Consider the following 26,144-nt stretch of genomic DNA (forward strand, 5'->3'; position numbering starts at 1 on the left):
TACAGCGCTTGGTGCTCACGGCTGGAGCTGTTTAAGCTAATTAGCTTAATTCTCATGAGCTGTGACGTGTTCAATTGGAACCGTTCAGGAAAGTTACAGGAATGCAATGTAGGATGGAGCTGGTACAGTGGTAGAGCAGGTAAGCGTTCTGGATCATGTAACCCGTGTCAGCGAACATAGGGAAATACGAAATGCACTCAATACAATGTTATTATATTATACGAGGTAATCAATGCATAAATTGAGATGGCGATGTTATTTTTTTTGTGCTTTACTACTTTTCTGCAAACACAAGCGATCGAAATTCTGGGTATTTGTAGGAAGCTGAAATGTTGTTCATGGCCATCTAGAAATGTACCATCCCTTTCTCCGTATGTTGCCTTCAAAGTGATAAGGGGATTTCGAGAGCTGATTGGATCATTATATGCTTGCACAGATAATACTAAGCACAATTGAACCAAGCACGCAAATGAAAAGAAACGGAAGAAGAAAAAAGAACAAAAGGAGAACAGGAGCGATGCCCGTCACTCACGAAATCAACCCCCGGAGATGCCGTCACGTGCCTGGTTCTGCGTGGGAACCCGCGTCGCTCGCGCAGCTTTCGCACCGGAGCTCGCCGTGCGCCGCCGTGCTTGGTGCCACCGTGTGTTGGGCGCAGGGCCAGAATCGAGAGCGGCGCGACGATGAGCGACGCACATCCGCTGCCGACGAACCCGTAGGACACTCTGGCACGGGCCGACGAGGCACGCGGGCGCACAAACAGTGGCTCCTCGAGCTGTCGACGAGACTGTCTCCAGTCCTCGAGGATCGGAAGACGGCGATGCGGCGAGTGACAGCGGCCCCTCCTTTCGCGTTCATTCTATCTCTTCCTAACCTCCCACCCCGTTCCAATGGCGTTCACACCCTTTCTTTCAGACCACCCCCCCTCCCCAGCGAGTGCGAAGGAAGGGTACGACGAGCAATGGACGCTCCACGATCTGCTTTTCCTATCGTTGTTTCCCTTTCTCAGCAGATTGGCCTGCTAAACACACGCTACGCACGATCTCTCTCGTTAAGTCCCTTTGACTGACCGGCAGTGCCGGGCCACTTTCACCGCCAACCCTAACGCCGCAGGCTTCGCACCCCTAAAGAGGAGGTCCTCTCGCCCATCTCTCACTCACGCGTCTGCTTGGAAGTACAAACAGAAAGAGGCTGGAGCTCGTAAACAAACACACTTCGCGTACGCAAACACCCTTTCTCCGTTCGCATTGAACTCGCGGCCGGCCCAGCACCCGACCCACCGACCAACCGACCGACCGACCTGGATTCGGTGGGCCGCCGCCGATGCAGAGTAGACCAGCGGCACTTCCGCGAGCCGGGGACTGCACTGGCTATCGAAAACTGGTTCCTTTCCCTCCGCAGAACGGCGGCGCGACATTACGCCAGGGCGCGCACAGCCACACCGGATAGTTAGCGCTGCTTACTCGCGGTCGCGTTCCCGAACCCGCTCGGCAGCGCCCGTTATTCGCTCCGTGCTCCACGCGGCTTCGCGAGCGGGCGAGAGTCGGAGCGCTCCTGAACGCGAGGAAGCGAAAGCGCTGCAACGGCAGGAAGCGGCGAAGGAAGTGTCCGCGCAAACACGCGGGGCGGTGAGAGTATATTCCTGGGTCGTCGGCGTGCTGCGATCGGGTTGCTTCGCGCTTGGCCGAATAACTTCCTTTCCTGCGCGCGGCTCATTTGTTCGGCATTCACGGTCCACTGCTGGTTTTTGTGTTTTCTTCCGGTAGTGCAAATTGAGCCTGCAATGCTTCGAGCCATGAATCCCGGGGGGCCATTGCATAGCGATGTCACGGCGTTCCTTGTTCGGGCAAGAAATACATTTGGGTGCTGTGGGCCATGCCTCCAGCTTACTCCCTGCCACTTCTCCATTACCATGCAGGTTCGTTCTTCCTGTTTCTCCTAAAGCCTGTTCGTTTCTGTCATGCTGATCAACGAAAAAAACTATAAAAAAAGTACGTTGGTGCAATTCAATGAGACCTAAACCGGACGTAAGTCGAGGTGACGCAATGTGGTGTGGCAGAGTCTCTAGTTTGTGCTTAAAGATTAGCTGCAATATGGCTGTGCAAAGAAAAACTGTCAATGCCAAGAAAGCATAGTAATCGCTTGCTTCTTTTTCTGTGAGTCTATTGCCTGTACCTGCTGTTTCCTGTGCACATTTTCCTTATGAGAAAAAGCACGACGCACTCCATACGCCCGAGTGAAATTGCGGTGCCGCGTACGTCGCTCGCTAAAAAAAGTACGATAACGTTGTACGCAATTCAAACGCTTGTGCCACCTGCAAGTTAAGTAAGGAAAAAATAGGGGGGGGGGGGGGCGGTGAAGAAGGTGGGAGGGGGGATGTCGGCTCTCTTCGAATGAGTTTAGGAGCGTAAATCACGAAGTATCTGGTACTGAGAAGACGTTGCCCTGGATGACGTGCCTGTCTCGCTAACACGTTCTTTCTAAAGAATGCAGAAAGCATTTGTTTGAGAATGGCTCAAGCCCATGAACGCTATAGCCGGAGAAATGGCTCTCACCGTCTACCACATCTCTACAGTAAATTCAGACATTCATTAAGAGATAATAAGACATTCTACATTTTTAGGCAGCAGCTAGAAGGTTTTCAATTATGCTTGGGTAAAAAGCTGATAGCCGTAACATCTTTGTCGTTTTAAAGTTGGACTCACCTGTCTTCTGTTCGTGGGGCAGGAGGAGTTTTAGTTCTGTGTATCAAGGAATATTGTCACGTTGTAGTGAGGGCGAACAAACAGTGGCACAACGCAAGTCCCGGAGCTGACTGCTTATCGGGCGAGCCTGTGCCCGGCAAAACAAGTAACTCTCAGCAGAATGATAGCTGCGAACACACTCGCCGATCGTCGAAAATCTGATCTGCGTACCAAGCGCGTCTTCTATGTATGCGTGGATTGCCGAAGAATGCAGCGTAATCGCTGGTGCTCGCGCGCCTTCCTGAATGTACAAAACTATTCACATTGTGCATGCATTCTGTTTATAAAAGGTTCGGCTACAAGAAGACAACAAATAGAATAGGCCAGAATCATTAGGAATGCTCTGATCCACGCTGTTGTATCACGTGCTTAGCAAAAAAATAACATTTGTTAACAGGTGAAAAGAAAAGCAAGTACGTGGGTCAGTATGTAGCACTGAAGTGGAACATACGTTCACTTTATGGAAATTAACGTGAGCATTAAATCTAAAAAGGAATAAGGAGAGCGACATCAAATCTGTTTAGATTAGTGGTAAATCGTTGACAGACTTTATCTGTGCTTCTATACCTTCAGAGGAATGTTCTAGGGGGAAATGGTAATACCAAATTTTCAGTCGTAATGATTTCGCGCCGGAACAGCTGCACTGATGGCGTTATTCTTATGACATGAATTTAGCCGCGTATTCGAGGGTTTTGGGCATTTTGAAAAAGTACTTATATCAGGAAGTAGCTATGTTTGCGTGTTTTCCTGTTTTACATTGCAAGGCTACTATAAAAAGATAACTGCATGCGTGTAGACGCTGTCAAAATTCATGACGCCACGTACAACTTCTGAACGAATCCCAAGGTCAAACAGGGGCCACCCGTCGTCTCGTGTTTTGGCGGCTTTTCTCACAGCGAAGTCGCTCAATGCTGCCAAGACATATATTTGCGCTCCCGGACCACGTATTCTGTGAATGCGACCACACTTCGTAAAATCACACCATTTCGGGGTCCTCTATTTCTTGTCACTTTCATATATAATTCATACAAATAGAAGGGAAGAAACTTGGCACAGTAGCGCATGTTAAGACAAAACAAAATATTAGGATCCGTTTGGAAACTACCCACAACAATGAATTAAGCTTGCAGCCTCTGAGTGTGTGCACCGGTGAGTTAAAAACACCCTCGCATTTTCAACTTTGAATTTCTTTGCGTGCGAGAGGATAAAACAGATTCCCGTGGTCATTTCTTAAAAGTTGAAAATAGTAATTATAAAGTGTTTCCTCTTCAAAGGGAACTCAAACAGGGCTGTTGTTACTTTGCGGCGCTTTGAACTAGATGGTGCTTTCAAAAAATCGCATCATAAGTACACGAGCCTCTGATTAACATTGTTAATGATGTACTTTATATTAATTGCCCAATTTAAGTTATTTGATATGTGCGCACCCACATATCTATGACATGAGGAAATCTAGAAGAACGTTGTTCAGATGGTAAGTGCTAGGATTAGAATTAGATCTGGATACGCGCAATCTTTTACATTTGTTAACTACAAAAGGGTTATGTACAGTTTGCGTGAAATGAATAACTAGGCTAACCCTGCACCGTAAGAGATAGCTAGAATGGACAAATGCACACAGCCGGCCTACTCCACATTTCTCAAGCATAACAAATTACTGAAACATTTTTTCTTTATCTTCAAACAGCAAATAACAAACCTAAGCAATCTGTTCCCACAAACTTTTTGAAATATACTCGGAGCAAGTTTGGTTTAGCATTCAGCTAATCAACTGTGGACGAGCAAGGGAAGCCTCGGAATGGGAATTTGTCCTCTTCACGGCCCTCGCAAATATGTTTGCTTGTTGAAGCTTTGGCTCCAAGCTGAGGCTTCCCTTGCTCACTTCAATTATTCAATTAAAATGTTCACCTCCTTACAACCTCTTTGACTTGTTTGAATACAAAAACCGAAATGTTTTTTCTACCTGAAACCGTAACTTGTATTTTCCGAGTATCCCTGAGCATTAATTGGCCTTATATGTTTATTCAGTGTTCTTGTTTGTTCACACAATATTTGTAAAGGTAAAGCACTGTTGTCTCCACAACGTTCCCCGCTTTTCTACGAGTACTCCACTTGTGTCGAAGCCTTTGCTGCCGCACCTGAGCACTAAATGTGCAGTATAAATATCAAGAGCAGGCGATGTGTGATGTAAAATTTAGCACAACGTTTTTTTTTTCCCTACACTTCGTGCCTGTCGCCAATGTGTTAAGAGAACAATAGGGTATTGCAGCTTCAGTTTTCTTGCGGAAAGTACACCTTTGCCGAGCACTTTTGAGATCTCTTTTTTAATATAGCTTAATAATATTGGCGGCGAGGAGTTAGGGTATCGTCATCTGTCGGAAGCGCCTCCCTTGCGTAGTATGAGGGATCACGCGGCGCGCTCTTCATAGGTTTCGTTTACGGCGCTAAAAAAAAAAGAAAAAAAAACACCACGCGGCAGCTTTCCCTGACATTTATGTAGGTACTCTCAAAACGAGGGAAATCTTTTACTGTCGATATAATAATCTTGGGCAAACTAAAAGCACAGAATCGCTTACAGACGCTATCTCTTTAACGAATACGTACAGTGAACGATACTGCGCGCGGTCTCCGCGGTGCAGTCTCCCGAACCGGCTTCTTGCGTGAAAGGTAGGCAAATACTGAGACAAAACTATGTGAAATATGTTATTATAGTTGGCTGTCAGTATAACCAGATGGAGTATAGCAGAATGAAGCCTCAATGCAGCGATCGCATGGGTTCACAGCGACCGACTGCGCGTCTGCATGCATGTCCGCGCACAATGTTTTGCTTTCGCTGTGAGCGCGTTTTCGCACCATGCCGTGAGCTTCAGGCCGCAGCATATGAGCATTTGACAGCACACTAGCAACCATTGTTGCGTGGACGCTATCAGAGCTGTTCAAAAATAATTTCGTTGTAGAGACTTCGACGCCTACGGCGACTGTGATGGGCGGTCGTGACGATTAAATGTTTTCTTGTCTTCTAAATTCTTCGACATTTCAATATTATTTCTCAAGTTGCGTCGCACTGTATGTTAATCGGTCTTCTCAGCGTGCGATTCCCCTCTGCTTCTTTTTAGTAATACATTGCATTAATTCATAACACAATCATGACCATATATCATGCACTTTCATTGCGTTTCTTACCGCTCCCTTTCCATTCTAGTTAAGTTGCCAGAATCCAGTATCAACATGTTCATAGACCTAATAAAGCCTGATAACATTAGCCTGACAGCGGGCGCCGGCGAGCGTCTCAGTGAGCGTTGTCTGCTACTCACCGAACATCGCGCAGTCCCGGCGCCGTAGCAGAAATATTCCTCGCGTCTATGCTTGCTGCATACCCGAGTTGTAGCCGATGGCTGTCTGCCGGTTCTAAGTTTCGCCAGCCAAGCTTCACGCAGCTCCTTGCCCTGCGGCTACGTGTGAATTAATCTGACACCGGGCCCCGTTGCGTACCTCCGGCACTGCGGCACCGAGCAGTAGTCTACCATGCTGCACGCCTCCAAAGCCAGCCAACACCTATTATAGTACTTTCAAATGTTGTCAAGCAGACACCAAAGGCGGTAAAGCCTCATCACTTAATAAAAACCGCGGCGCAGGTGGGATTTTAAACTTTAGTTTTCAGCTTGCTTCGGCGCTTCAGAAGCAGACGACGCGGCCGTTGTGTCCACATGATCACTGATGTCACGTCACGCCGACGGTGGCGCCAGCTTTTCCAGTGGTGGCGCTCACCCCCAATACTATGAACCACGTCAAGCAGCACTGTATGAAATACAAGTATGAGGGTAGCCCAGCATAAATATCGTTGTTTGAAGCTTTTTTTTTTCCCGGCATTGCCTGAATACGATGAGAAAACTGAATTTCAGCTTTCAATTTCATTAAATAGATAGCTATCTGTGTTTGTGTATGTTCTAAACTAAGCGTCTGACAGCATTAACTCCACCTGACTTGGACGGAAATTGTGACATGTGCTGCTTCCTTCACCATGACAACAAACGATGTAAGCTTACTTGTTTGAAGTGTCTTTTTGTCAGTTGAGGTCACTCGATCAACTGGCGACATAATAAAGATCTATGTGGCCATGTTGGAGTACCGTACGCACAAACACCACCCAGAAAGCGGTAACAAAGCGTCCAAAACCTGCGAAAGAGCAGCGGGACGTGCCCCACCAGCCGGTACCGTAGCGGCCGTATTGCTCACTAATAATAATGATGATATTAGTTTTGATTTTACTAGCGCCATCTCCCGGTCGCATATTTTAGTTGACAATGCCACCGCTACCCTTATTTTCGTTGGACTGTGAAAGGTATGTTGCCCTTGTCTAAGTTTATGCAGGTGTTCTTGGCTGCCAGTTTCTCGGGGGGCCGCACAGCGCGTGGTCGTCTGATCCGTTTTCCGAGAATGAACTGAACGGAAACAAAGCCGGCGCAGTGCTTGCGAAGCACTTTCCTGCCCTTTCTTTCCCCAGCGGAAGCGAAATGGCTCTGATTGGTTGCGCGCGGGCGTTGAGCACGCGCCTATGCGGCTGGAACCCAGTTGAAAATGACAACAGCGGTTGCTTTCCGTACTAAAGAAATTTCTGTTTTACAACAGAATTTTTCTGTAGTAACTACGCGTTCCTGATGGCGCGGCATACTTTTCTGATGTACAACAGACATTTCTGGTTGTGACTACAGAAGTACACTCTGTCGTATGTCTGTTGTTACAACAGAAAGCTGAAACTCTACAAAAGATTTTTGTAGTACTACAGAAAAATTTGTCATCACAACAGGCACCCTGTTGTCCCAACAGAAGTGCTCCTGAAGTAACCCGACAAACTTCTGTAGTGCTACAGAGAGCTGTTGAAATACTACAGAAACCTAGTGTGGGCACAGGCTTCCAAATGTCACAACAGAAGAGTTCCTGAAGTAATGCGACCAACTTCTGTTGCACTACAGAAAAATGTTTTCGTACGACAGAAACCTATCGTTGCAAGTAAAACTCTTGCTTGGGCTAGTTGGCTCATGCTTGAAGGAGTAAAGGCAACGCGCAGAAAACCAGGACCTGTCGTTTGTGTTCTTCTTCTTGAGTCCTTGTCTTCTGCGCCTTCCTTTGCTACTATCGTTGCAACAGGCCTCCAATAGTCATAACAGGAGTGTTCCTTAAGTAATGCGATAAAGTTCTGTTGTACTACAGGGAACTGATGTTGTATGACAGAAACCTATCGTCGCAACATTTACGCAATGATGACAACAGAACTGCACTGAAATTATGCGATGCGAGAAGCTTCTGTAAACCTGGCTGACGACTCACGCTCCGGCGCCAGTGCAGCTATGAACTCATCAAATCGCCCTTTCCCTTAGCTGCTCTATTCTGGGAGTATCTGGGTTTTTACCACCATACAACTACCGAAACTTGTGAACCAATGCAAGCTTCACTTGAAAACAACACTAATGTTCACTAACACAGCAAGCGTGCCACCTGTTGCGTCTTTGTATAACTGAATGCATAGCTAAAACATAACATTTAGTGAAAAAGCAGTTAAAATATTAAGGCACTTATCATATATTATAAATTTAATACTATATAATTGCCATTAAGTTTTATGGATACGCATAAGAGAGCTTGGACGGCATTACAGTGTTAAATACGGTAATACAATCGCGGCACCTCTGAGGAAGCTTCTCAAAGTCTGCAAAGTTTAGTGCTCATAATCATTCGTGCACGGAATAAAACAGCCCGTGACTTCTCATTTAGAAATTCTACTGATATTGCCGGCACTTTCTAAAGTCTTTTCTCGTGGCGTATTGGATGCATAATATTCATCAACTAGTGCTTTGCCCCGCGATATGTACTCGCGCTTCGAACGGACGACGATAATTTATGTCGCTGCCTGTTGGTTCGAAACCGAATTTTGTGCACGCCTTCACCACTATTTGAATCGACCTTGGTATATGCGCTAAGCTGTAGAAGCAGCCACACAGCGGGCTACATGCAACTGTAGTGTGCACGACAACTATGTGCACGACAGGACCAAAGGGCGCAGTCACACTCGTGTGCTCAGACTTCGCCGTGCTACGTGATGCGGACTAGGTTTGTCCTGCACCTGCTTGACCGACGGATGGTAGCCGCGCCCGAAATGCGCATAACACACAATAGCTCGATACGAAGCGAAGTCTGCCAAGGCGTCTTGCCAGGAACGGCCAGCAGTGAGCGCGCGTGGGCGAGCGTACTTGTCTGGTATTAAGTCTCGCGTGGTGCAAGGCCTGTTGAGAGCTTCAAGCATACTTGCAATTAGCAAGACTCGAAGGCTACGACACTGATAACCAATATAGCCAAAGTTTCACTCCTGCGTGGGTGGGCGTGACCGAGCGTTAGCAGAAAACAGTTCGTGATAGCACGATGATCATACTACCGGAAGTATCTTTTAATAAAATTCGAAAAGCAGATTATCGCTTACTCCGGCCAGTTTATTAAACTACGTCAACAAATATAACAGTAACATCAGGAAGAAGCTCAATGATCCGAACCCGCTTCTTGATTGGAGTCGCCCATATAAATCTGCTGTACAAATATGGCAGCCCCAAAAAAGTGAGGAGAAGGCTTTTGTCGAAGAGAGAGTGTTTGAGAAAAAAGTGACTAAGCGCTCCACTTGCAAGCGTTCAGAAGTTGCACGACAGCCCCGCGTCCTTCCTAGTTCTATAAATCACAGCAAAGGGCTGTGACTGCCGTGACCTTCTCTCTCTTCTTTCTTCTTTACATCACCCGTCTCCTTACCCATGGTGCTGAGTAATGCTGCCTAAAGGGTTGCAGAAAATATTGCCTAATCCTCTTCATCATCACTCTCTCTCGGTTGCGAGCTTCTCGCGGTATACAAGAATGCAACATTTACACGAGATGTTTACAAAATCGTTCGCTATCCGCAACCTGTGTTTTTTCTAATGCCTGGGAATTTTTAAGGCGACCCACCAGGGAAATCTGTCCATCGGCAGGGCTGCCAGGTTTGGCTACTGTGCCCCAATATGGATATATTTTAGGCCTATGGGGCAAAAAATGTCTTCGCTACTTGGCTACTTTTGGACTACTTTTCGTTCCCTCGATATGCGCTATATATTATTAATATCTCGTAGCGTAGCAGCCGCTGGCGTACCGCTATGTGGTTTCAAAACCATGGCTCCCATGGCGTGAACTCTGGTCACTTTATTTCCGGTAAAGCATACACTGCGCACCTATGGTGTCCACAGAGCTGGCGTCTTTCGGTAGTTTCGGTTATTGTACCAGAGAATGCATATTCTTGCGCAGTTTCGGTGTTTGCGTGCGCTTTCGAGCATGGTATGTTTTACTGTTACGGGCAGCCACGTTCCACTGCAGCTGAGCCCGACAACAAATAGGAAGGTGAAACGCTGTATTCCGAAAGCAATGACTGGACGACCAGAAATTAAGGGCAAGAATTTTTTGTTTCCGATATTTGAATAGTCAAGCATGGCCTTCGGATGATGCACCACGCAGCGCGACTCGCGTTGCACCGCCAACCGCGTGTGTACCTGCTTTATTGACGTTTTCCCTCGTTAGTTTCAGGTGGGATCACACCTTCCGAGAAAAGTAGATAACATCCGACATGCAAATACTGCTCCTGCAAAGTGCGGGCCCACTACACGGACTTCATGAATTAACTGGAGACACGTAAATATCCTGGCACTGATTTTGCGCCAGGCAACCAGCTACGTCTAGACGATACAATCGCCCATCGCTTAACAGCCGACGTGGAGCGAAAGCGCCGTGCTTTGAAAATCACCCTTTTCACGGCGTGATCCATCAACTCCGTGGACGAGCTTTCCGATACGCTCAAAGGCGGACGGCGGCAGGACATTTGACTGCACCGGACAAGGTGTACTACCCCAATAATGAAAGTCATTGCGGCGTACTTCACGGATATTTAGTGCGGGACTTCAGCAGGAAACCTTTTCCCGTTCTGGTGGGCGAAATGACCGACATATCTGTCAAGAAGCTGGTATGCATATCGGTTCGCTATCACAGTGATAATATCGAGAAGATCGTCAGCACGTTTCTTAACATGCACGAGATTGCAGATGGACGAGCGGAGTCGATTTACGAGAGGGTAAAGGCCATGTTTCTTGAGAACTCTATCAGTCCACGTGACTGTGTTGGTCTGACAGCGGACGGCGGGAGCGTAATATGCGGCAGGCACAACTGGCTGGGGAAAAGGACGGAAAATGATAAGCCGTCACTTACACTTGTAAGGTGCATTTGCCATTCCCTCGACCTTTCCGCCGCAAGAGCCATGGATGCGATGCCCTCGAACATTTTGTGCGTGGTGAGAGAAGCAATTTTTTCGCTTACAGCAACCTGAGGCAAGCTGCCTATAGGGATCTTTATCGTGCGAGCAACGTAAGTAACGAGGAAAGTGAACTACTTAAACTTCTTTCTCCATCGGGAACACGATAACTCGCCATCGCAGCTGCATCGACCATATATTTCGCAGTGGATTTCACTCCTCCACAGTTTCCGACCAACATTACAACGTGAGGCTCCTGAGAGACATGTCTGAGGACGAAAGGAACCTGGGGTATCTTGTGTTTCTCGCTCCCATGCTTGCGAATATAAAGACAGTGTACAGACTTTTTCAAGGACAGCATATCGACCCGCTTGGTATTTTTGAGGAGCCGGAAACGCTTTTCAAAAGCCTTCTGAGAAGGATCATTAAGCAGTCTAAGTTGCGCCAACATGAGCGCAGCCTCAGGGACTTTGATTTTATGAACTTTCAATCGCTTTTTTATTAAGTTGAGAAGATGCTGACCTCGGAGTCACTTTTTCGGAGCATCTCAAGGCAACACACCTTAGTGCTCACGAGAAACAAGCGTTGAAGCGCCACTTCATTAAGCTCTGTGCCTGTGATTTACAGAAACCGTTGCCAAACGCTACCTCGCTGCTCAGAAGGCTCAGGTCCATAAGTCCGTAATCAATACTCGGGTCATGAGCCGTGGAATCCCTACAGGAGTTGCCAACCGGTGTTTTGACGCGCTCGAAACACCAGATCGAACGAGAGCTGAGGTACCTACAGCAACTTGAAGGAGACGCTTCGGATCAACTACTTCTTCAGTTTTGGACCAACGTAAACGGCTACAAGGACCCGTCTGGCTCGAATCCTATGGCTCACCTAGCCGCAGGGGCAATGAAGTTGCTCGTCTTGCCCATATCTGACGCTGAAGCTGAACGAGTATTACCTAGCGTAACGCTAGCCAAGAACGACATTAGAAGTCGAATGTCCGACGAAGTGCTTTATTCAATTCTTAGGATCAAGTTAAGATTGCGACTCAGGAATATTGACGGCTCGGATATCGTCATACCGAAGGAAATGATTGCGAAATGAACACTACAATTTATGCTAAAATGCCCGCAATTGCCATTTTGAGTGTACGCGTACCGTGCTGCTTCTTATCCTCGCCAAGAGGATGTTACTTCTACACCTTTAAAGAAAAGTTCCGCAAGACGCATGAATGAAATTATTGCTAAAGCCATCAATTTATGCTTGAATCCCAGCAGTTGTGGCGCTGAGTGTGCTCATGTCGTGCTCACTATTAGCGTTGCCAAAACACTGTTGCAGTTATTTTAATAAACGCCACGTACGACACCTGAAGGGTCATTTTTGCAACAGCGCAAGACACTTTGTTATCGGGCAAAAAAAAATATTGCTTAAAACAACAATTTAGGCTTGAATTCAAGCAGTTGTGATCTTCAAGTGCTCATGCTATACTCACTTACATTTTCGTAAGAAGACTTATAGTTAGTCGTTTAAATAAAGACCTCGTGGCTGTTTTCACACATGCGTGGTTACTTTTTCAGGACAACATTAATTTCGGCTAGATGATGCAGACTTGAATTAGGAAGGAACAGCGCCAACTAAGACGATCACAAGTGGGGAGAACGACACAGGACAAATGTCTGCGATTTTCCTCATATTTGCTGATTTTTCGGTGAATAAAGATAGATGAAGTTGGCGCTTGTCCTTTGTCGTTCTCCCCACTTGTGGTCGTCTTAGTTGGCGCTGTTCCTTCCTAATTCAAGTGGTTACTTTTGGCTAGTTTTACTGCCCTTGGTTCAAGTTGACAACATTTGGGCTAAATACGTAGATATGTACGTACATAAGTGCCGCTCTTGGATGAACCTCATTGACGCCGGCGTGGGTCGCTGTAGCCGCAAGACGGGGTATGTACCACTCTTCAATGAAACTGCTTGACGACAGCTTGGAGCATTGTGTATGCGCGACTTCGTCTGTCCAGTGCACTTCTTCGATGCAATCTTGGGTCACTAGTCATTTACCTATAGGTGTGCCTTTGATGCCTACTTTGATGGACATCTTTGATGCCTACTTCGGCAACTAGGTAAGTGCCACTGAGAATGTTACGCTCTATAATGCCAAAAAGCTCCATTAAGTTTATCTAATGCTCAGCGGAATCGAACCCACAAGCGTTCCTCAAAGAAAGCAATCCAATATTATATAGCCGGCCGCGCCCCAAACGAACTGGCATTGTACCGCGTTTCAAAGAACGTATTTCACGTCAGCGCTCTAGTTAGTGGCGCCATATATTCACTGGTTAAGTAACCCCCTTCAATGAACATCTCGCCAACATTGGTCATTGAGTATGCAGGACTCCGTGTGAATAAACGAGGGTACACGTTTGCAAACACCGGTGCGCCACCCTTCTCGTGTTGGGGGCGGCGCGCGCACCCAAGGTTGCTGAGCATGTGCACAAATAAACGTGAAAAAGGAGCTGGTTGGCCGCCTGGCGCATTTCGCAGAGTTCGCAATGCACCAAGTGCCATGTATTTCGGTGGCCGCGTACAGGCTTCGCGACAGCGCCGCTAGATGTCGCCGAGTGCTCTTAGGAAATATAGGAAAACGCGGAAGAGATGTCGCGCTGCAATAAATGCCTCATTTGTAACTCGTTTCGAAGGTGACAATGCGTTGTATCGTTATAGTGATTCAATGCTAAACGCATTATCACTGACAATCAACGCGGAATTGGTTCTGCCCACGGTTCTGTTCTGCCTAATCTTTAAAGCGAAGCTATCCTTGCGCACTCCCTCCCCCATGCGCCTCTCTTGCTCACATTAGCTGCAGCCTGCTGTTGCTGCTCGTACGTTCTCACCGAACCGCTCATACTCGGCTGTAGGACGGCGGGGCCACCTAGGAGCGATGGCTATAATACTTCACCCGCAGCAGTGGAGGGTAGGAAAGGGGGAAGCCGGCCTGCGCACGTGGGCAGTTGGCCGCTGGTGGAGAAGGCGAGGGGGCCACCACATGGAGAGCCGCGATGAGACGGGAGAATGAATGAATGAAACCACGTTGATTCCACATGAGAATGGGCCGATGGCGCTGCGGGAGAGAGGGCACCGGAGTAGATGGTGAGGTGGCTTCACGTTGAGCGTCTTTTGCGCGGCGTGGCAACCGCGTGGAGTCTATAAAATACCCGAATAAACCGTTCGGTTTCACTTCGCACTTCTAGTAAACACAGAGACGTCTCTCAGTACTCATTTTTCATTGACGGGAAGCTTCGCTGTATATCGATTCCAACAGGGCATGTTGGAGCTACTGCATTTTTTCTTGTTGTTTTTTGTATGCGCAATTTATTTTTAATGCGTTAGTATTGTTAGGATACTTCACACACTTTCGGTGGGATATCTGTCTATGCATGTTTCTATCTAAGCGTTTTCACCCCAAGCTGCGTCATAGGGCAGTTTGTAGTCGAATGGGTAGCATATCGGGCAACTGCGCTGAGGGAATAGGCTGTGCCCACCAAAGATCTGAGGGTGGAGGATGCATATATCGTCTTCCTCTTGCAAGGTTAGAGACGCAACGCTTGAACAGTTGTCGTTTCTTCGTAAAATTTTATTCGCATCCGATATTTTCGGTTCTTTATTGCTATAGAAGATAGAATTTTCGGTTCTATAATGCTATAGAAGCTGTAAGTAGCCAAGCTTCTTCAGCGCGTTGTTGCAGGTATAATCAATGTGCTTCGACCACGAGACGGTATGCTTGTACAGAAGACATAAGTACCCGTATTCTTGAAACTGTGTTAGTTCTAACCCATTAGATACGTAAGTAAACATGGAAGCTGAAGATCCAAAGGGAATCGTCATTACAAGTGCTTTCCGAAACTTAATTTTCATCTGCCATGAATCGCATCACGCACACAACTGTGTAGATCAATCATTAAAGTGGTGGCGATCAACAGGGAAGTTGATGGTGTCACATATTACGCAGTCATCGGCCTACAGAGGGAACGCTATTGGGAGCAGGCCATACATCATCATCAGCCTGGTTACGCTCACTGCAGGGCAAAGGCCTCTCTCATACTTCTCCAACAACTCCGGTAATGTACTAATTGTGGCCATGTCGTCCCTGCAAACTTCTTAATCTCATCCGCCCACCTAACTTTCTGCCGTCCCCTGCTACGCTTCCCTTCCCTTGGAATCCAGTCCGTAACCCTGAATGACCATCGGTTATCTTCCCTCCTCATTACATGTCCTGCCCATGCCCATTTCTTTTTCTTGATTTCCACTAAGATGTCATTACTCCAGTTTGTTCCCTCACCCAATATGCTCTTTTCTTATCCCTTAACGTTACACCCATCATTCTTATTTCCATAGCTCGTTGCGTCATCATCAATTTAAGTAGAACCCTTTCCTAAGCCTCCAGGTTTCTGCCCCGTAGGTGAGTACTGCTAAGACACAGCTATTATACAATTTTCTCTTCAGGGATAATGGCAACCCGCTGTTCATGATCTGAGAATGCCTGCCAAAACACCCCAGCCCATTCTTAATCTTCTGATTATTTCCGTCTCATGATCCGGATCCGCCGTGACTACCTGCCCTATGTAGATGTATTCCCTTACCACTTCCAGTGCCTCACTACCTATTGTAAATTGCGGTTCTCTTCCGAGAGTGTTAAATATTACTTTAGTTTTCTGCAGAATAATTTTTAGAACCTTTCTGCTTTGCCTCTCCAGGTCAGTGAGCATGCATTGCAATTGGACCCCTGAGTTACTAAGCAAGACAATATCATCAGCGAATCGCAAGTTACTAAGGTATTCTCCATTATTTTTCTCCCCAATTCTTCCCAATCCAGGTCTCTGAATACTTCGTGTAAACACGCTGTGAATAGCATTGGAGAGATCGTATCTCCCTGCCTGACGCTTTTCTTTATTGAGATTTTGTTGCTTTCTTTACGGTGGCTGTGGAGCCACTATAGATATCTCAGTATTTTTACATATGGCTCGTCTACACTCTGATTCCGTAATACCTCCATGACTACTGAGGTTCCAACAGAATCAAACGCATTCTCGTTATCAATGAAAGCTATATATAAGGGTTGGTTATATTCCGCAGGTTTCTCTATCACCTGATTGATAGTGTGAATATGATCTATTGTTGAGTAGCCTTTACGGAATCCTGCCTGGTCCTTTGCTTGACAGAAGTCTAAGGTGCTCCTGATTCTATTTTCGATTACCTTAGTATATAGTTTGTAGGCAACGGACAGTAAGCTGATCGGTCGATAATTTTTCAAGTCTTTGGCGTCCCCTTTCTTATGGATTAGGATTATGTTAGTGTTCTTCCAAGATTCCGGTACGCTCGAGGTCATAAGGCATAGCGTATACAGGGTGGCCAGTTTCTCTAGAACAATTTGTCCACCATCCTTCAACAAATCTGCTGTTACCTGATCCTTCCCAGCTGCCTTCCCCATTGCATATCTCCCACGGCTTTCTTTACTTCTTCCGGCGTTACCTTTGGGATTTCGAATTCATCTAGACTATTTTCTCTTCCATTATCGTCGTGGGTGTCACTGGTACTGTATAAATCTCTATAGAACTCCTCAGCGACTTGAACTATCTCATCCATATTAGTAATGATATTGGCGGCTTTGTCTCTTAACGCATACATCTGATTCTTGCCTATTCCTAGTTTCTTCTTCACTGTTTTTAGCCTTCCTCCGTTCCTCAGAGCATGTTCAATTCTATCCGTATTATACTTCCTTATGTCAGCTGTCTTACGCTTGTTGATTAACTTCGAAAGTTCTGCCAGTTCTATTATAGCTGTAGGGTTAGATGCTTTCATACATTGGCGTTTCTTGATCAGATCTTTCGTCTCCTGCGATAGTTTGCTGGTATCCTGCCTAACGGAGTTACCACCGACTTCCATTGCACACTCCGTAATGATGCCCACAAGATTGTCGTTCATTGCTTCAACACTAAGGACCTCTTCCTGAGTTAAAGCCGAATACCTGTTCTGTAGCTTGATCTGGAATTCCTCTAGTTTCCCTCTTACCGCTAACTCATTATTCGGCTTCTTATGTACCAGTTTCTTCCATTCCCTCCTCAGGTCTAGGCTAATTCGAGTTCTTACCATCCAGTGGTCACTGCAGCGCACCTTGCCGAGCACGTCCGCATCTTGTATGATGCCAGGGTTAGCGCAGAGTATGAGGTCTATTTCATTTCTAGTCTCGCCGTTCGGGTTCCTCCACGTCCACTTTCGGCTATCCCGCTTGCGGAAGAAGGTATTCATTATCCTCATATTATTCTGTTCCGCAAAGTCTACTAATAACTCTCCCCTGCTATTCCTAGTGCCTATGCCATATTCCCCCACTGCCTTGTCTCCAGCCTGCTTCTTGCCTACCTTGGCATTAAAGTCGCCCATTAGTATAGTGTATTTAGTTTTCACTCTACCAATCGCCGATTTCACGTCTTCATAGAAGCTTTCGACTTCCTGGTCATCATGACTGGATGTAGGGGCGTAGACCTGTACAATCTTCATTTTGTACCTCTTATTAAGTTTCATAACAAGACCTGCCACCCTCTCGTTAATGCTATAGAATTCCTGTATGTTACCAGCTATATTCTTAATAATCAGGAATCCGAATCCTAGTTCTCTTCATACCGCTAAGCCCTGGTAGCACAGGACGTGCCCGCTTTTTAGCACTTTATATCGTTCTTTTAGCCTCCTAACTTTACTGAGCCCTATTATATCCCATTTACTGCCCTCTAATTCCTCCAATAGCACTGCTAGACTCGCCTCACTAGATAACATTCTAGCGTTAAACGTTGCCAGGTTCATATTCCAATGGCGGCCTGTCCGGAGCCAGTGATTCTTAGCACCCTCTGCTGCGTCGCAGGTCCGACCGCCGCCGTGGTCAGTTGCTTCGCAGCTGCTGGGGACTGAGGGCCGGGGTTTGATTGTTGTGTTCATATAGGAGGTTGTGTTCAAGTACTGCATCAGGGTGGCCAATCATGCTGTGGGGAGGGAGTGCGTTACCGGTTCCGGTCACCGGGATCAGGCCACACTCCAGGCCTGTTTATGCAATTTTAAGAACATGAGGATTTTTTTTTTTGTAATCCGGTGAAAAATTGCGCCGCACCGGGATTCAAATCACGGACCTCTTGCACGCGAGGCGGGTGTTCTACCTCTACGCCACCGCTGCACCGCTGCAGGCCATTATTACATAACAACTCATGATGATACTGCAGCGCGCACGCAACAAACGAAGACACAATTCAAAAGTAACACACATGCGCTGTCTTTTCATTTTTTGCTTGTCTGCTGTGGCTCTGGCGCTACACTGTCACCATGAGCAGCTAACACCTCGCCAAACTTTCAGTATACACTTACCGTATACAAATTCGGGAAAAATTTGAACTTCTTGCTGAATTTGCTTTCTTAAAACTGCAGCTGCAGTCTCCGATCGGCAGAAACGTCGCGCTGCGCCCTTACGTTACCTCCATGCAAAATCAAAAATTAATATGCATGCTCACGCAGAAACTTCATAAACATCTACCTGCATGACTTACATAACAGCTGCAGCGTGACATCGTTATTATGTATACGGCCATACTTTTGCGATGTATTTGCTTTTGTGCGTGCTTTTTGCTTTCATGTGTTCGTTAGTTTTGCACTTGGCTTGCATGTATTTGTTGCCCTTGGTGTCCAATGTTCGTGCTGTTCTTCACAGAAAACGCAATATGCATTTTCTTCTGACCGCCCAAGAAGGCGGGCACGTTGTCGCGATGCAGCAAGGCTTTGTTTTAGTTCTCATCAACTAATTTAGCTTTTATGTTCTCAGTGTGAAAATAGCTTGGTCGGCGAAGCCCCACACTGACTATACGTGCGAGGATTTGGCTTTCTTATATATGTTCTTTCTTCTAATAAAAATGTAAGTTGCTGATTAGCGACCATCTTCTGTACGTCTGCGTGCTTGTACTCCGTAGTACGGCAAGCAAAATATAATGTCCAGCGTGTTTCGACATTGCATATAAATGCCGTGAGAAAGTTGCCATGGATACCAGCGCCCTAATCCTCAGCCTGTTTCTACGACTGATAAATTTCGTCGATACTTTAGTACAGCTGCTACGTAACGTCCAGCGCGCCACCTAACTGGATTGGCGAGCAAGCTATTCAGCCGTGAAAGTGATGTCCATGAAATCAATGCCATTTCAATTGGTACCTCAGACAACGCCTCAGCTCTCCACATCCGACTACGGCAGTTCAGGTCATGCAGGCCCACTGGCTTTTTCTGGCCGGCTCATCTATTGTACACCGCTTCCAGTTAGAAAGTTTCATGTTGCTACTCTGACCGAGATTTTAGTTGCAACGTGGCTGACAAATTGAACAATATTCTCCGTACGCCACAAGCTATACGAGTCTATTTCAAGACAACGATTCCAGCAGGAGGATAATTTGCTTTCTGTGCGTATCCACCCAATGGCTACCAGCTACAGACAACTGCTGCCATCTTCAAAAGTATATTGCTAGAGACTAAGGTTCACCTGTTCTGCTGTGCGCTCAAAGCCCAAGCTCAATTTCCAGCAAAGCTTGTTGAGATACTGTACAGAGAACACGCAAAACACGGCCTTATCTTTCTTCTTGCCGACAAGGCCGAAACACAATTACGAACGCCTACTATCACCTAGCTATCGCCATATTTCTTTGCTGGACAAATAACTGCAATATTTAGCTGTATATTCAAAATGCGGCGAAAGTAACACTGAGATACGTCAGTACAGAGAGATGAAACGCAGCATGTGTTTTCAGGTAGCGGTTTTCAACAAAGAACGAAGCAGGTTGTTCAGAAATGCAAGTGAAAATCGAAACATTCATGACAATTATTTAAACTGAGTGAAATAACAAATATGCGCCTCACTCTTCTCGTAAAATATCAATATTTTCGAGCTGGCTGGCCCCCTCTTATGAGCACTTGTAAAAAAAAGAATTCGAGCGGCCAGCGCTTCAAGCGCGCATGCATTTACTCACCTGCTCAATGACAATGTTCCGCGAAACAAATCCTAAAGTCCTTCTTATCCTCTTCATTGAACGGTTCTGGCTACAATATCGCTGACAGCCTCGGTAGACGTGTTGACGCGCCATAAGAGAGGCCTGCATGCCTTCACGACTCGGTGTTATGTGCGCAAAAACAAGCCAGCTTAGAACAGAAGCAAGCGAGCTCTTGTTTTGTGCACAGAGCAGGCATCTCCGCGGCGTCAGCGCCGCGGACGTGTGCACAGCTGTCACATTATGGCGAATAAACCACCACTGCCGCCGAGAACAAAGGGTGCGAACTTCCAAGCGCAAGCGAAGCGTGTGACTGAAAATCATGGCCATGCCCACGCGAATCCGGAGTGGCGTCAAGCAGAGTGAAGGGGCCCTCCAGCCACACTCGATTTTGCAAGCGCAGGAGTTCTAACATCTCTCAGTGCGGTCCGCAGCCCCCCGCGCACCCCTTCTAAATCTTTCAGTGCGGCCATGTTTCACGAAGAGGTCAAGGTTGCTGTCCGCGAACGCTCCAATAGTACACAGTAGCTCCTATATAGAGAGTGCTTGTGTTCTTCCTTGTAATAGATGATACTACGGTATTCATTCATAAACTAGGTACCCGGACATCCCAGTACCGGGTCAGTTACTCGTAATAAAAATCTCGAAGCTGCCGAACCAAAAACGAATTGAGAGTGTTCGAGGCAGGAACGCCTTTTGTCAGAAGCGGGTGCTCCAGCTCTGCTCCACCACCTTTCGCTTTTTCTTTTCTTTTTTTGCTGTTCCGTGACATCAATTACGAAAGATAGTCACTACGATGAAGGGGCCCGTAATAATAGCCCAGTTGCACCTTCACGGTAGTGCAGTCGGAATAGTGAAGGGGCCTCTTTTTTTCCATCACATGTTATGTGTACAGATTTGCGCTACTTAATGCATATGTAAACATGTACAGATACATTTACGTCTTTCGTTCTTAACCTGACCTACCGTAACGTAGCCTAAATTAATGACAGCCTGAAGAGCGCACACCCATGCACATGCAATGTACAGCGAAGAAAATTAGGAGACAGACGAACGGAGCGCTCCATTTGTATGTCTGCTTTTTTTTTGCTACACATTCCCACGCGTGGATATGCATGCTTTGGGCTCTCATGGAGGCTGTCAACTCGCCCAGTAACAAGTTCTGATAACCTAGCCCTAACTACGTAGAACATAAAGTGTTAAAAACAGCACAAAACAAAAGGTATTCAACAAAACAACTAACGTATACACGTGGCTCTACAAGTAACGAACTTGAAGAGGCGCTGTCAATCAGGTTTTGCATCGACTGTTGTTGTCCCCACACTATAGTGTTGCCACTGTAGAGAGGGGCCCCCTCACTGTAGTCCCTTCCATTACGAAATTAAAAACATTTGTGTGAAGTGTACAGCAGGTCTATAGCTATCGTACACAAAGTTTAAACAAGGAAACATTACTGTAAGCAAAAAAGATTAAGTGCATGTTGTATGAAGTTAATTTGCGAAACCACTAATAAGTATCTAATCTATGAAATCCAAACCGGCAAGTAAAAAATAATTAGGTAATTTCTCGATTGTTGTTCTATTTATCGATGCGCCAAAAAAGGAGCTGCAAAGAATAGTAAGACATATTCAACCGTGACACTTCCAGTAACGCGCACTCGCGTGTTTATTTCCTGTTCGGAGCGAAGAGTAATACCTTCTAATATGAAAAATGGCTGTGGCTTAGCTAAGGTTAAGCCCAGGATGCGAAGCATACTAGCCTTTATTGTAGTTGTTGAACCGCTGTTTAGCCTGGTGAACTGCTGTTGCTTGGCTATATTTGGTTCGGCTAGACGAAGAAACAACTCATGCGTTACTCTGCTTCGCCTTCAAGAGTGGAACGCGATAGCGTTCCCGTCGACCCACCAAGGGGTGTAAGACAATGGGCTACGGCGCAGCGACTACGCGCCCCGCATTGGACGCGGTGAGCGACGAGCAACGCAGCATTCGGCGCGGCAACGAAATGTGCGCCTGAGCAAGCGACGCACGCCTGAGCCTTAGAAACAGCTCGTTTCTAAGGCAACACCGCATTCACTAGAGGCACTTTTGTGCCGCTTTGAAGCATCCTACTCGTGGCTCTGTGGTAGCGTCTCCGTCTCACACTCCGGAGACCCTGTTTCGATTCCCACCCAGCCCATCTTGCAATAGTTGAGCCAAAGCCACCTAGAAATAGTCTCTGTAGCACGCCGCAACCTTCGCTTCTCATTCCAACGAGCAGCTCTGTCTCCAGGAGGCATCTCACCTCGTGAGTGCCTAGCAGAGGTCAAAAGCGTGGCAGTTTGGGCGAGTTGGTACGTCATGACTGTTTTAGGCTTGTAGCGCTGCTCGGAAGAGCAAAAAAAGGAAGGAGGTAGGGGTAATAAAAGGAAACGGAAAACAGAGTGAGCGCTAACTTCCAACTGACAGTTTATTTCGTGACACAAGACTACTTATACACTCGGCAACCATATGACATCAGGAGATAACAAAGAAATGAAGCAACAAAACCGATAGTAACTAAGTGGTAACATATTCAGACAGCCTGTGGCTGCAGTAAGCTCTTCATCTTTCGTTAGGTCGAACGACTGAAGATAACAGCAGGAGTGTAGTTTCCCCGACGTGCCAACAGCTGTCGTCATTAAGGTGTACCAATATTAAGGGTACGCAGCGGCCTCAGCGGCGAGGCGCAAATCAACACCTTGCTTTGCCACAGATACACTTTGCTGGCGCGCCGAGTATGCCGTCACATCGTATTTATCATATTTCGTTCCCACAAGGAAGCTTCTTTGCTAATTTCTAAGTTTCTACCCCACATGCTAGTGCCCAATAGAAGGCAATCATTGTACAAATTTTTACTTCAAGGACAGAAATAAGCTTCCGGTTTTGACTTGGTAAGGCATGCCGTATGCTCTTTAACTAATTTTTATATTTCTATACATTGCCTTGTCCTGGTCGAGAAAACTTGTGACTTAGAAATATGTGCTCTTGCACAGATTCTCGACGCTGACGGCCAATTGCGATTTCTTGTTGGCTTACCATTGTCATCAATTTCAGTCGGAAAGAGAAACATTACCTATGTCATTGCGACGACTGGACGATCGGCCGTTGTCTGTGCAGGCGCTACTTAAAGACCGTCCCATCGCTCGTCGGCCCATCAAGCTATGAATGCTATTTTGTCTTTCTTGAGAGCGACTGGCCTATGTGAACGTCCTTGACTCCCTCAGGCCCTCGGCGTGTGTGCGTGAGCTCATCGCATCGTTCCTCCCCCTCCCCTCCCTCTCTCTATCTTATGTTTCTATTCCCTCTTTCCCGTACCCCAGAGTAGGGTAGCAAACCAGACGCATTTCTGGTTAACATTTCTGCCTTTTCTCTTTATTTCCTCCTCCTCCTCCTTGTTGGCTTGCCATGCCTTTGAGCGTTAGACAAATCTGCGCATGGAGGAAAAAAACAAAATAGGAGAGGCCTTGACGTCACGTTTTTAAAGCCGGAAAGGCAGCCATATTGGTGCGCCATCTCCCGTTGCGCCTCCAATCAGCTCGCCAGAGCAGATAGGCGGGAGCTTTGAACTTTCATTGCTACGAGTCACCGGTAGTGTGTGATGCCGACGTGCGTAAGAACAGAGCCTACGAACATGTGTAACAGTTTTAGTGAAGCAGACGCGGTCCTGTGCTTTTTTGTGGCACGTTGAATACGACGACGATGACCCACGCTATGATTACCTGAGTGTGTCTGCGGCGTACTCACAGCTGACGCTCACAGACGCAAAGCACGACTTTCAAGCTTACACATCACCCTCCAAAGTCAGGTTGTCTCGCGAACAGAATCTGCTGCGAAAAAGACACTGGCCGAAAAACCTACCTCACTTTTCAGAGCCCTAGAGCAGCAAGGAGAACTTCAGAAGCGTGGTTGCTATGGCAACGTTGACGTGTGTGGTACTAGTCCAACTGCGCCTTTACGAAAAACAGCACGTGACTGCCGCCACACTTTCTGCAATACGTCCATGCTGGCCGGGGCCTCTCCTATGCTTTCCTTCCTCCATGCGTCTGCGCATTAATCGTAAAAGAGGGAATTAAATTTCCTTAGTTAAAGTCCTCAACCATGTATTGCAAGCCCTCTCTATCTTTGGTGAACGGGACTATAGTTATTATGCAAAGTGCAGCTTGTTCAGTCGTCCACCCTTTAGTTTATTTCATTTTTTATCGTGGGATGCATGCAGGAAAGCGTTGGTGCGTGTTAGACTGCACCGGAAACTCGCGTTCTTCTAATTCTAATGTGAGCTCGAAAAGAAAAGCCTAGGGAACCAGTAAGGAAATACTCGAGAAACGATAACAGTAACGACCGTTCTAAAGCTCGCACATACAGAGCAAAAACATTTGTCTCGGAGCAGTTCACAAGCGTTCGAATGTTTATGTTTTTACACCTATCCTGCGAATTGGACAGCTTCAATACCTCTACACATGCAGTAAATAGCATTGGAGAGATTGTGTTTTCAGCCTTAACCCGGTAGCTGAAAAGAAGACAAAGGAAAGGCAAAAACAACAGGGATAAGCCCCGACTAGCAGCTGTATGTGTTTGCATGGCTCCTCTTCTCAAATCATTATCCAGTCAAAACCAAAAAAAAAAAAATCGGTTTTGTCAGAAAGGAAAGTGGTAGCAAAGTCTCTTATACAGTGACAACAGCTCTCACTTCTAAAGACGCATTAATGCATGGTCTCAGAGATAGCACATGTTTAGAATTATGGCGTGGTGAGGAGTGGCCCCAGCAGCATTCAACTGTCGCACCTCGATGGTGCAGGAGATGATACCCAAGAAAAACCATGGATAGATGGATGGATGGATGGATGGATATTATGAGCGTTCCCTTTGGAACGCGGTGGTGGGTTGCTCCACCAAGCTCTTGCTACTATACTGCCTAATATCCTACCTAGGTTAAACAATGAAAAAAGTAAAAAAAAAACACTCTGAACTACCACGCCGAAATTTTCTGATCCCCTATTGCGAACTGTGCTTGTGTACGTCTCCGTCGTTTGTCGGTTCGCTACTTTTCTTCCACCATTCCTCCAGTCGCCTCTTACTAATGTCTATTGCGGACATGTTTGCTTTACCACTGCTCTCTCTGAACCCAAGGACTTCAAGGAGGCCAGTGGTGCCTAAATTGACCGCTGGGTAGACGTCTTCACATTCTAATAAAACATGATCCGTAGTTTGCCTAGCTTTACCACAGCAAGCACATGCTTCTTCTTCCTTCTTATATCTCGCTTTATAGGTGCGTGTTCTAAGGCATCCTGATCTCGCTTCGAAAAGTAATGAGCTTCCCTTTGAGTTATCATGAATGGTTTCTTTCCTGATTTCGTTTTTTCCTCTTAATTAGTTACTCATGGCAGGTTTCTTTTCCATTGCCGTCACCCATGAGATTAATTCAGCTTCTCTAACTTTCCGCTTGACCTTTGTTGTTGTGTTGTCCACCCTACAGGCCGCATACTTGCTGGTAAGCTTCCTAGTTCTTTTCCTCCACTGTGAATCAATGTTTTTCCTGTACAGATACCTGAACACTCTCCCAGCCCATTTATTTTCTTCCATATTCCTCAGCCGTTCTTCATACAAAATTTTACTGCGAGCTTCCCTCACTTCAAAACTAGTCCAGCCCATATCACCATGCACAGCTTCATTTGTAGTCTTCCCGTGAGCGCGCAATGCGAGGCGACCCACTGACCTTTGGTTCCCGTCGAGTCCTGATTGTACCCTGATTTATAGCAAACAACCGCATTTCCAAAAGTAAGTCCTGGAACCATTACACCTTTCCACATACCTCGGATGCAAATGTGGATCATGCAGCACATGATCCACATTTGTCCGTGCGCCCCCACCCCTCCCCCCAAAAAGAAAAAAAGAATTAAAAGAAAAAGCAACAACAACAACAAAAATAACACTATAAAAATAATTTGCTGGCGCATTGAAGGCTACAAGCTTGAGTGGTAAAACCAAGTCCTATTTCTGTCGTTGTGCATGTTGGGCCAATTAGTTCCGA

General features: G+C 46.5%; 1 protein-coding gene across 4 annotated transcripts in view; it reads right to left on the minus strand.

Moving 5' to 3' along the window:
• LOC135909515 (sphingomyelin phosphodiesterase-like) overlaps positions 1 to 20,194 on the minus strand; it is a 243,096-nt gene extending 222,902 nt beyond the window's left edge. The window contains exons 1-2 of one of the 4 annotated variants that reach the window (XM_070538348.1): positions 20,082 to 20,194; positions 13,996 to 14,157 (exon numbers count right to left, since the gene is read on the minus strand). In XM_070538348.1, the coding sequence (XP_070394449.1) occupies positions 13,996 to 14,157; positions 20,082 to 20,138 (219 nt within the window). In that variant the 5' untranslated portion in view covers positions 20,139 to 20,194. Of the gene's footprint in view, positions 1 to 532; positions 890 to 1,300; positions 1,577 to 13,995; positions 14,158 to 20,081 lie in introns of those variants that run through there. The other 3 variants (XM_065441491.1, XM_065441489.2, XM_065441494.2) reach the window with 3 other exon arrangements.
• Between the last annotated feature and the right edge of the window lie 5,950 nt (positions 20,195 to 26,144).

Source organism: Dermacentor albipictus, chromosome 5 (assembly GCF_038994185.2).
Source record: "Dermacentor albipictus isolate Rhodes 1998 colony chromosome 5, USDA_Dalb.pri_finalv2, whole genome shotgun sequence".
NCBI lineage: Eukaryota > Metazoa > Arthropoda > Arachnida > Ixodida > Ixodidae > Dermacentor > Dermacentor albipictus.